Genomic DNA, 12,048 nt, shown 5'->3' with positions numbered 1-12,048 from the left:
CACCATCCACCATGAAAGAAGTTCAAAAGTTGAATGGTAGATTGGTATCAATCAACAGGTTCCTAGCGAACCATGCAAGCAAATCTACCCCATTCGTTAACACATTGAGAAATTGCCTAAAGAAAAGCCAATTCAAGTGGACGCCTGAGGCCGAGCAAGCTTTCAGTGAGATAAAAGAATGTCTGATAAATCTGCCTGCGCTCACAGCTCCACTTCCTGGCGAAACTCTAACATTGTACCTGTCAGCAGGAGAGCGCGCCATCGGCGCAGTGTTGTTGGTGGATCGCAAGGGAATCCAAACACCAATCTATTATGTAAGTCGGGTGCTGACAGATCCTGAGACGCGCTACTCCATCATGGAAAAGTTAGTTTTGTCACTAACACACGCGTCACGCAAGCTTCATAGATATTTCAATGGTCATCCTATTGAAGTTCTGACGGGTTACAACATCCAGCAAGTCTTGCGGCGTCCCGTGCTCTCAGGAAGGCTGACAAAATGGGCGCTGGAATTAGGAGAGCACACGATCGCCTATAAGCCCCGTCCAGCAATAAAGGGACAAGTCTTAGCGGATTTCATCGCAGAAATCCCTGAAGGAAAAATTGAAGAGGCTCAGCGCGAGGTAGACCCTCCGCGAGCCAATATTGAAGAAAATGTTTGGAGATTATTCACTGATGGAGCTTCAAACAATGAAAGGTCCGGCGCAGGCCTCAAGCTGGTGGATCCAGAAAGTCATGAGTATACTTACGCAATCAGATTGGATTTCAAGAGCACCAACAATGAAGCTGAGTATGAAGCCCTGCTGGCTGGTCTGCGCATCGCGCACAAGTTCGGAGTTAAAAAGCTAGAGGCCCATGTTGATTCATACTTGGTAGCAGCACAGGTCAATGGCCTTTATGATGCCAAGGAGAACACCATGCCTCTGTAACTAGAGCAGGCGAAAAAGCTCATCGAGCAATTTGACTTCTTCAGAATCATACATATTCCGCGCAGTGAAAACAAGTCTGCTGACGCGCTGAGTAAGATGGCATCAACCAGCTTCGATCACTTTGGCAAAGATGTCAGGGTAGAAGTAATGAGCAACCCGTCGGTGGGAGCGAAGTCTGTCCTTGTAATTCTTACAACCCCTTCATCATGGATAACTCCAATAATGGAATTCTTGAAGGAGGGAAAGGTACCGAACGATCGCGCACAGGCGAGGAAGATAAGACACAAGTCGCAGAACTATGAACTGCTTGATGGTACATTATATCGACGCTCTTATCTTGGACTGCTCATGAAATGCCTAGATGCTGAGGAAGCAAGCTATGTGATCAGAGAGATACACGAAGGAATCTGCGGAATACATGCTGGCCCGCGTATGGTGGTTGCCAAGGCAATGAGCGCAGGTTACTATTGGCCAGGCATGTACTTGGACGCGTTAAAAGAGATCCAAAAATGCAAAGCGTGTCAGAGCTATGCGCCAAACACCATGCGGCCAAAGAACAACTTGATTCCGGTGACCTCCGCATGGCCTTTCCACAAATGGGCAATCGATATTGTGGGTCCCCTACCGCAAGCGCAAGGGCGAGTAAAATTTTTGGTAGTGGCAGTAGACTATTTCACAAAATGGGTTGAAGCCAAGCCACTAGCAAAAATCACAGCCGAGGCGATGAAGCAATTTATTTGGAGCCACATCATATGCCGTTTTGGCCTGCCCATGGAAATTGTGAGCGACAATGGCAAACAATTCACCGACAGGAAGATATCCAGCTGGCTCAAGGAATTGCGCATCAACCAAATCTTCACTTCAGTATACCACCCTCAGGGGAATGGCCAAGTGGAGCGCGCGAACCAAAGCTTGCTAAATGGCTGAAGAAAAGGTTGGAGGGAGAATCCCATTCATGGGTCGAGGAGCTACCTAATGTCCTGTGGGCGCACAGGACATTAAGCAAAACCAGCAATGGCGAATCCCCGTTCAGCCTAACCTATGGAACGGAGGCTATGATTCCAGCAGATTTGGATGCCCATCCCATAGAGTCCTCATGATGAGTAAGATTGATAACGAGCGCGAAAGAAGGTTGGATCTCAACTTACTTGAAGGGCGCAGAGAAGCGGCTATCATCAGTGAGGCCAAATACAAGAAAAAACTAGAAAAGTATTACAATCAGCGTGTGAAAGAATGCCACTTCAAGAAGAATGATTTTGTCCTTCGAAACAATGAAGCTAGCCGCGCGATACCCCCGGGAAAGATGTCCCCCAATTGGGAGGGACCTTATCAAGTCTCGGAAGAATTGGGAAAAGGCGCATACGCTTTAAAAGATTTGAATGGAAAGAAGATCCCGCGCGCATGGAACGCAGCACAGCTTAGAAAATGTTTCATGTAAAAATTGTCAAGTTTGTAATCAAGGCTTTTTAAGCCATTATGAATAATGATACGCGCTATCTTCTCTTAATGTGTGTTCTATTACCTTTTGCATACATGTTTCACACTTCCCTTTATTAATTTTGAGCAATATGACAACATTGTATTGACATCAAAACAAAAATAAAACGAAGTAAAACATACATGCGCGAGCTTCAAGCTCAAACGTGTTAACGAGTTTTAACTCTAAAAACGTCAGGGCCTTAGCCCAATAATATGAGCCTTAGCCCAGGGCCTTAGCCCAATAATACGAGCCTTAGCTCAAATCACTCACAAGATCCATCCTACATGCTGCGCAGCTAGACCATAAAATACCTAAGCACAACTAAGGCAAAGCACATGCCAAAACATAGTTGTTAAGGTCTCAGGTCGAGGTCGCGCATTGAATTGTAATGGATATCAGAGTAACACATACTGACACGTAAAGGCTAAAAAACTCATAATTCCCTATAATAAATGCACGATAACGTCGCGCAAAAGAGGAATAATGAAACGCCAAGGCACGTGTCAACATAGTCAGGATATTGCAAAATCACTTAAAATATGACAAGGATTAAGTAAAATAATTTCTTTACAACCTTTTTCTTATTTCAACGTGCAAGCATATCTTATATTCAACAAGCAAACATGCAATATAAAGAGAGGAATGGGGAATGCGCAAAATGCGAATAAGGGAAAAACAAAATTTCATTCCAAAACATAGAAGGTTACAAATTTACAAAATGATGAGATACAAATTGCAAATAAAAAAAAACATGAAGGGCTTCTCAAGTCTCTATGTCGACGTCAGCCTCTTCATCGCCCTCATCATTACCTCCCTCAGCATCTGGCGCAGCCCGCTCCTCGTCATCTCCAAACTTGCCATAGTCAAGCTGTTCATCTTGAATGGAGTGTCTTCTATCACAATAGTTTCAGGAGCGGGTCCTTTGGCCACGCTAGAGCCGCTAGCAGAGGCAGCATTGCCCGCGCCATCATCGCCGCCACCAGCCCCTTCACACTCGTCAAGTAATTTCTTTAGAGCGCCGAGATCGGGCTGATCAGCAAGCAAGGCTATCTGCAAAGCATAAGGAAAAGTGTGAGTACAAAAAGACTAAGAAAATAAGTCAAGGTAAACTCATTAAGGTTAAAATACCTGCTCAAGGATGGGAATGGGAGTATTCAAATACCTCTCCCCCACCTCGGCCATGTCCGCGCAGACAACGTCGAGCTGATAAGGGTAGTCGGATGGGTTCTTCTTCAGCATGCTATATTCACAGCCATCCTTAAACCCTTCAGCTCGACCCACCAAGCGCGAGGCAGCGTTGCAATCCATCACAAGGGTCTGAAACTCGTCTGAGTATTTCATCGCATAAGCGCAACGAGTCATACCCTGTGAGACTAGCCATTGGCGATCCTGCGCGAGGGAAGAAACAGACGTCTCAAGAGCAGGAATCTGAGAGTTTAACAACTCAACAGTTTCCTTGGTCTGTTTCAGCTCCTCTCTGTCGGACGCTGCTGCCGCCAAGGCCTCTTCCTTTCCGCTCGCGCAGCATCGAGCGCTTCTTGGCTAGACGCTGCCGTCGCCAGGGCCTCATCCTTCTCTGCCCGCGCGGCCTCAAGCTCCTTCTTCAGGCGCGCAACCTCACTCTCTAATGAAGATTTGTCAATGATAGACTGCACAAGAGCTTGGTCACGCGCCTCTGCATCCAGTTCCAAGTCGCGCACTCGCCGCGCGTACTTGGCCGCGTCCGCCTCTGCTGCCTGCAGCTTCTCCCGCGCAGCCTGCAGCTCATGCCCGCACTTCACGAAGGCAGCGTTGGCACTTGCTCGGTTCTCGCTGAGTTCTGCTTGGAGTTTCTCAGCCCTCTCTCGAGCGTCAGAAAGATTCCAAGCAGATACCTTAGCCTCTTGCTTGGCCTCCGCAAGAGCATCACGCACCTTTACATAATCATAACGAAGCTCTTGGGAGGCAGCAAAGAACGCTGACCCAGCGAAAAGATGGTCGTTGAGCAAGTCCACGCGGGCGCGCTCCTCCTGAAACCTCCTTTCAGTTGGAGGCACGGAGTGAGCCCAGAAGTCTTCACACACCCCCATGGACTGAAATGAGCTATCCTCAGTAATATTCCATCTCGGGCGGTAGATGTGATCGGCTTCCTGCAAACACAAAGCAACGTTCTAGTCATCTAAACACTAATATGGAAGTCCGCGCAGCGGAGCAAAACGAACTTATACCTGCGGGGAGCAAGCAGAAAAGTCAGCGCCAGCCCCATGAGAAGACTGCGCCACGAAATCTCGTGGCGCTACAGGGCTTGCGCGGCCGCCATCGGAGTCTTCAAAATGGACCTCCTCATCTTCCTCTGTAACAGGCCTTTTCTCCTGCGACCTGGAAAAATCAAAACCAGTCTCGCGAGGAAGGCTGCGCGCAAGAGGAGGTGAGGGAGGTCTAGATGCCGCGAGATCAGCGCGCAAAACAGCCTCCTGCTCCTTAGTAATCCCAATGAGGGGAGATTCAGTGCTTGCAGGAGCAGGAGCAGAACCAACGGCGCTGGCGCCGGCGCCAGCGGTGCCGCCAGCAGCTTGTGTGCCAGCTATAATGCCTATGAAAAAACCAACAAAGAGAAATGATTCAAGACTTGATCTAAAAAGAAAAAAGTCAGAAAATAAAAGCGCAATATATACCTTGGCGCACCGCCGTTCGCGAGTTAAACATCGCCATGAAGTCCATTTTCCCCTTTTTTGAGGGCAAAACAGGGGACTTCAAAGCAACCTTCGGCGCAGCCTCGGTACCTTGTTGCGCCTGAGGTTGATCCACCAAGGTCGCCGGCTCTACAAACATTTGAGTGAGCAAAGATTCATTAATAACTCTATCGGAATCACGCTCATAAAACCATAAAGTATAAACAAAGTATACCTGTTGAAGAGGAAACAGCAGGCGCAGCGCCGCTTCCCTTTTCCGCCGCCCGAAGAGAGGAGGTGGCGGCACCATACCTCGTGTGGACAGGAGGACTGCCCACACCTTGAGGCAAAGAAGACAAGGAAACCTTGGAGGTAAACCCCTTGGTTTTCTTAAGTCCCTTCGCCTGAGTAGGAGGATCCTGAGCAACAGGGGCATCATTTTTCTTCTGTTTTTTACTGGCCCCTGCGCCAGTTTTCCCTTCAGCTTTACGCAAGAGTTGTGGCACCTCAGCTTCCTCCTCCTCCTCTTCTTCCGCGAGCTCCAGCTCATAGTTCTCAAGCGCATCTACAATACGTGCAACAGAAATGTTAACCAAATTTGGTATTCTAAAGGCATAAACATAAGTACAAAGGCCTACCAGGCGCATCGCTGTCAAAGCAAAATCCCAAATCAACAGGGATGAACATATCAGCGAAGCGATCGGGGAAGCCAACTTCCCCAGCGCCCAGCGCGACAGAGCCACCCTCCATATGCTCATCATAGGCGGCATGGACGTACTCCTTGCTTACTGCATAAAACAAAGACAAATGATATCAGCAAAACGAATTATATTCGCGCAGAAATAATGCAATGAGCTAATAACTCACATAATCCATCAACTTGGATAACGGGCTCAGTCGCGCTGTCGGCCCACCTCCTGCTCATGCCAACCCTCACCAGCGCCTCCTCGCAAATATTCTTGGCGGGGGATGGTTCAGCGGTCAACTTATTAACCCATGCGCCAGTTGGGTTCTTAAAAACATTCACATCCGCGGGCGCAGATGTGATCGCGCGCATGGTCATGCGGATGGGAATCACACCAGCCTTAATATAGAAAAATTTCTCAGACCAGTCATGAAGGCTCTTGAAGGAAACAGTGCAGCACTTGACCTTCTGACTGCGAGGAACGAATGAGAACCAAGAATCTTGGATTTTTGGCTTATAGAAAAATTGAAAGCGCCGAGGGTTTGGCTCCTCGCGCTGAGCTTTGCACATGAACTCAAAATGAGTCATGCGCACAAGTCCAAAAGGATGGACTTGGGATATGTGAATCCCATAAAATTTAAGCAGCGCACCCATAAACCTTGTCATCGGGAGACGAAGGTTGCAGTGGGTGAAAAAATGGCAGTATAAGGAGATATAGCCGGTAGGCGGATCTTCCGCCGTTTGCCCGGCCGCTGGGAGCATACAGCCATACTCAGGGAGAAAACCCTGAGAGGCGATGAGACTGTCAAAATCAGACTGTCTCAACTTGCAGGGAATCTCATCCCACCTCTTTACTGTCTTGCCCTTCCCCACCTCCTCCGACGAGGCCTCAGCAGCCCGTTTTCCCTTGCCGGTCTTTTTCAAAGTGGACATGACTAATGATTTTACACGGCGTCTGCTGGGGGAGATTGTGGTGTCTGGGTTATCAGACATACAACTGTGAAATCAAACAGAGGTTACTTCAAGAACGGAAATCGGAATAAAATGGAAGGAAAGGAAAGCTCTGAAATAACAATGAAGATGAAGAATAACAACTCAAAAGGCTTGCTTTTATAGGCCCAGGAGAAAGAGAAACAGGTACTGGTCAGAGTTCACGCGCCCCCACTCGCAGGTGCAGGCCAACGCGAGCGCGACACGTGTTCCTGACACTGTGTGAGGGGACATAAAAGGAACGAAACAGGTGCTGATCAGAGTTCACGCGCCCCACTTGCAGGTGCAGGCCAACGCGAGCGCGACACGTGTTCCTGACACTGTGTGAGGGGACATGAAAGGCAACTGTAGCACCTCGAGCACACGAAAAGTCTGACACGTCTCCATCTCTGACGCATGTCAGCACCAACCAACCACGTACATGGACGATTCATTTCAACCACAAGGATAGAATTTCGCGCAACGATGAGAAATAAAAAAGGAAAAGACAAAACCCTATTAAAAGAGAACTATTAAGTCTAATATCTATCTTACCTCGCTCGCGCGAGACAAGACACACATTAGACTGGGGGGGCTTGAAGAGGTATGTACCCGCCTTAACATCGAGCGGGGCGGGTCAACCCACAAGATATAGACAAGAGGCTTGAAATCAAGATATCATGAAGGCACAAAGCCAAAACCTATGCGCACGGCGCATATCATATATGCTCACGCATCACATATGCTCACGCGTATCACATGCTCGCGCACCATATATGCTCACGCATATCACATCTGCGCGTGGCGCATCTGCGCGTGGCGCACATCGCATGCTCACGCATCATATATGCTCACGCATATCACATCTGCGCGTGGCGCATATTACATATGCTTGCGCATATCACATCTGCGCATGAAACATCTGCGCGTGAGAATAAAGAGAAGACTTCGCGCATCCTCAGGATAGGCGCATATCACACGTGCACATAATCAACCTCGTCCTTATCCAAATTAGGATAAGGACAACCTTGATTGTGCTCGTCAGCAAACCTTCCAGAAGGTATCCTTTAAGGAATAAGAATATGCTGATGTTGACAGCTGCCAATGAAAGGTGGACAACTCAGCAAAACCCATGTGCTACCACGTGATTGCACATGGGTCAGGTAAAATGCCTGGGTCAGAGAATAATCAATGAAAAAGCACCAGGTGTCCTAAGGACACGTGGCGCAAAGCAACAGGAGGAGGCCAAAAAGGCCCTAATGGGATCTGAGCCCAATCATTGGAAACCCTAACACTATAAATACCACACCACCTCCACAAGGGGAGGTAAGCAAGAAAATATATTCCAATTCCTTACTCACTCTCAGATTATTATTATCTTCTCCTACAATCTCTTATTCTCACACCGGAGGGTTACCCCAAAGAGGACCCCTCTGTCCCTTTCTGAGGGGTAAGTTCACGGTGCTGCTCGTTTTGTAGGTGAAAGAACTCATACTCCGGAGAACAATCGGTGAAATAGCATACTCATACCCGAGGAAAGTTGATCGTCTACCAGTGAGCCGATCCACGTTTCTTCAAACACAAATAAACACTCTCAAAGAAAATTGTTTCATAACTGAATAATGAAAACATTAAAGAAGTCCCTTTTATTAGGAATTCAAAACTTGAAAGGTATTGCCAAGAACCAATGAATAAATTACATCTCGTTTTTACCTAATTTCACCCCAAAGTACTCGCTTCATAAGGGACGATGTTCTCAAGCTATCCGATTCAGTTTTCCACACAAATCAATACCGTTCCAGCTTTCACATTAGACTACTTCTACCCAATTTGTTTCACCAAAAGACTTTCCCAAACTAAAGGGAGTGTGCTGTTGAGCGGTGAACAGATTACCGTTTAGTCAATAGTTATACATTTAGATTTTAAATTATCAAAACTCGGATATACACAACTATAATATATTCCAATAACCGGTATCACGTAAAGAATTTATCGGTTTCAAACATTTTCATTACACTATTAAAATGCATATCCTGTTATGGCTTTTCGGGTTTGTTGGCCACACTTACCACCATCAGGAGACTTCATATTAGAAATGCGACTAGGCGAGAACAATAGGCTCGTTAAACACTCACGTTTTAGCAAGTATGACGATTGACACAAGTACACATCGTACTAATACGTATCGATTACTAGCATGGAAAACTATTATATGTAAAGAGCAGTAAAAGATCCTTTATAGTATGTACATACATGCAATGCCTTGTGTTCATGTCTAGATATTATATATATAGAGAGTGACAATATGGAAAAAATGTACACCAATGTTGGAAATCTTAACCACAGTAAATGCTTTAGGAATTTGAACAACCGTTGACATAACATTACATCCCGGACTCCTCAAGGAGTTTAAGAATGTTATGTTCAGGCGCACTGATTGATGGCAATATCCGATTGGTTCGAGGTCGTGACTTTGTTCTAGGTGTCTCGGGTCCAGGTGGGGCCCCTGCTTCTTCCTGCATTATTGGCAAATCAACCCTCCTTTGCGCCCCAGCAGATACGCGCTCTTTCCATATTCTTCCGTCCTTTTATGTCACAAAACAAATATGTCAGCAAATACAATCCAATAATGAAATGCCAAGCACACATAGGTACAAATATTTCATAACGGGACCAGCTGCCTTCAGGTTGGACCAGTTTTAAATACCGGATAGAGTCATAATTAATTTAAAAACTTACATATAGGGGTGTTGTTTTCAAAGATGCATACATATGATGTGGTTCATCAAAACACTAAATTATCGAGAACAAAAAATAACATACTTAAATCATATAATTTATTATCAGTGGTTCATACTTTTAATATTACCACCTCTTACATTCAAATACACATGTAAAGTGCATAAAAAACCATTAAACTAGTTTGTTTTTGTGTTTTTCTTTTTAGTTTTTAAACGTTTAACTATACATGTGTGGTTTCTATAAATAGACAAAAGTTTGTTGATATTTTTTTAGACTGTCAGACCATGTGTAGTTATAAAGTTCCACATCCAGGGGTTATGCGTCACGTGGCGTCCAGTCAGAGTTATGGTTTTGTACAAAAACAGGCTGTAGTCATAACTCTCCACTACCAGGGGTTATGCGCCACGTGGCGCCCAATCATTATTAATTTTTTTTGTTTTTTTTTATTTTTGTTACTTCACAATCAATTTTTTTATAATATTTATAATGGATATTTGATATAAGTATAAGTATAGTACTGGTAAAATGGTAGGTAGAATAGATATTTGATATAAATAATATTGAAATAATAATAGTTATGTACATCTCTATCTTCTTCTTCCTTCTTCCCTGTAACTCACCCACCCAACCACCACCACCATAACTCACCCACCACCACCGATCATAACATAAACCACCACCACCACAACTCACCCACCACCACCACCGATCATAAAAATAGCCGATCTGTAACTCCTTCTTCTCAGATTTGTACCTCCAATCCACTCACCAAATCATCCGGCACCTTCAGCGAAGACAGCCAACTATGTAGAAAACGGTCAGATTTGTTGATATGCGTGCCCATTCTTGCGTTTTGTAGAAAACGCCGGGGAAAAAGAAAATTACATAACGCGGGGGGGGGGGGGGGGGGGCGGTGTACCCCCCGCGTTTTCCTCCATAACGTGGGTGGCAAAGCTGCCATTACGGGTGGTCTCAGAAGCGATACATAAACATTGCATTTCAAACATTTTCCTATATTTTATTTATTTTAAATTGAACAAATGAAAGATTTATTTTGTGTTTCCTGCCCTTGCAAAAGACTGTGTTCTGGTTTATGCAAGATACGCAACTGCTTTATCGTTTGGTGTTGATTTGCAATGTTAACACATGAAATTTAATTAAATAAAATATTGAGCCTCAATTAGTAGATTAATCAATAAATGGATATTTTCAAGAAAGAAATATAAAAGAACAAAACCTTTAAAAATCCAACCAGATGATATCAACAGAAACACATACAAGTACTAGTGATCATATTGGTACCTCATCTTTCTCAAATCCAGAAAACTTTACTAGTATTATCAAATACAAGAAAACTAGTTTAATGATCACTTACATTGAGAATTGAGGGCTCGGGCAACGGGCACTGAATGGGTTGATCTATGTCAACTGGCTCAGTAGGATGGTCAACCGGCTTAAACTCAACAGCTATTTCAATTCCATGATGAGCAGATGACATAACTCCTGTGACACTTGTGGGTTCTATTGGAACTGCATCGGTTGGAACAACTTCCCTTTCGTCCTTCACCGGATTAAACAAAAACACAAACAGAAACAAAGTCAACAAATAAGTCTATTCAGACATCAAAAACTTGTTAGTCAGCAGTAATAATCAGGATATATGTGACTCCTTAGATGAATTTGGTTAGGTTCTCTACCCGTTTTCGGTTGTTTATATAAAATTTCCATGCTGTTCAAAAAAAAAATAAAAAAAATCCTAATCCAAAGATTTCCTTGTGCAGACTGCAGACACACCTTTAGACATTAAAAGTCAATGCTTTCAAAAGTCAAAACTCAAATTTGAGATGAAATTTTTAGTTTTTCTTTTACCTTAAAATGTTATAATGTTACATTTTTATATAGCTACATGCAGCTTTACATCTTTTTCTTTAAGAGAAACATTTATCATCAATTTTGATTTCAGGTTTATAGTGATTTGACCATCAGAAGTCAAACCCAAATCTTAAACGTCAACGCAAATTGATCAAAAACAAACAGTCCAGACCCACATAATTAATCAAAAGAGCTCCAATAAGAAAATATTAATAATATGAATGAAAACAAGATTGAAAGCAAGTTGCGGAAACAAGAGAATCTACAGGATCCCAGTTCGTAAAGCAAGACAAAACAATAAACAAGAACATGAAGATTGTTCTTACGAGTGCACTCTGGGAACGACGATGGCCATTGTTTCTGCTTACAGAAAATCTTGAAAACAGACCCACCATGAATCTTGTGCTTTGGTTGATTTTGGAGCAATTAATATTAATAAAAATATAATAGGTCCAAAGGTGATCTAGGATATTGTCAGATTTCGCACTCTACATGCTACATGAGAGAGAAAGAGAGAGAAGGTAGCTTGATTTGGTGGGTTTTGTTGGATTCGATCTGTCTCTCATCATCTTAAATATAAGTTGGCTGCCTACACAAATATTCCTTTTTTTTTATCTTGGACTAGGTTACGAATCCGTGTGAAACACGGGTTGGAATAAATAAATTTATTCAAACAACGACATTATAAGAAATATAAAAAATGTGTTAAATTGTTTATATAAA

At 44.1% G+C, this 12,048-nt stretch overlaps 1 protein-coding gene across 1 annotated transcript; it reads right to left on the bottom strand.

Annotated features, from left to right (window-relative positions):
• Nucleotides 1–8,949: 8,949 nt before the first annotated feature.
• LOC143624028 (uncharacterized) lies at nucleotides 8,950–11,763 on the bottom strand. Its single transcript, XM_077094784.1, has 3 exons — nucleotides 11,652–11,763; nucleotides 10,829–11,014; nucleotides 8,950–9,296 (listed from the first exon to the last, which is right to left on the bottom strand). Exons 1-3 carry the CDS (start codon nucleotides 11,718–11,720, stop codon nucleotides 9,096–9,098), a joined length of 456 nt encoding a protein of 151 aa, XP_076950899.1. The 5' UTR covers nucleotides 11,721–11,763; the 3' UTR covers nucleotides 8,950–9,095.
• Nucleotides 11,764–12,048: the final 285 nt, after the last annotated feature.

Source organism: Bidens hawaiensis, unplaced genomic scaffold (genome assembly GCF_021521415.1).
Source record: "Bidens hawaiensis isolate Kalapana, Puna unplaced genomic scaffold, B.hawaiensis_p1.1 tig00000369_1, whole genome shotgun sequence".
NCBI lineage: Eukaryota > Viridiplantae > Streptophyta > Magnoliopsida > Asterales > Asteraceae > Bidens > Bidens hawaiensis.
Note: the sequence above shows the minus strand (reverse complement) of the source record. Positions and strands in the feature narration are given on the sequence as shown.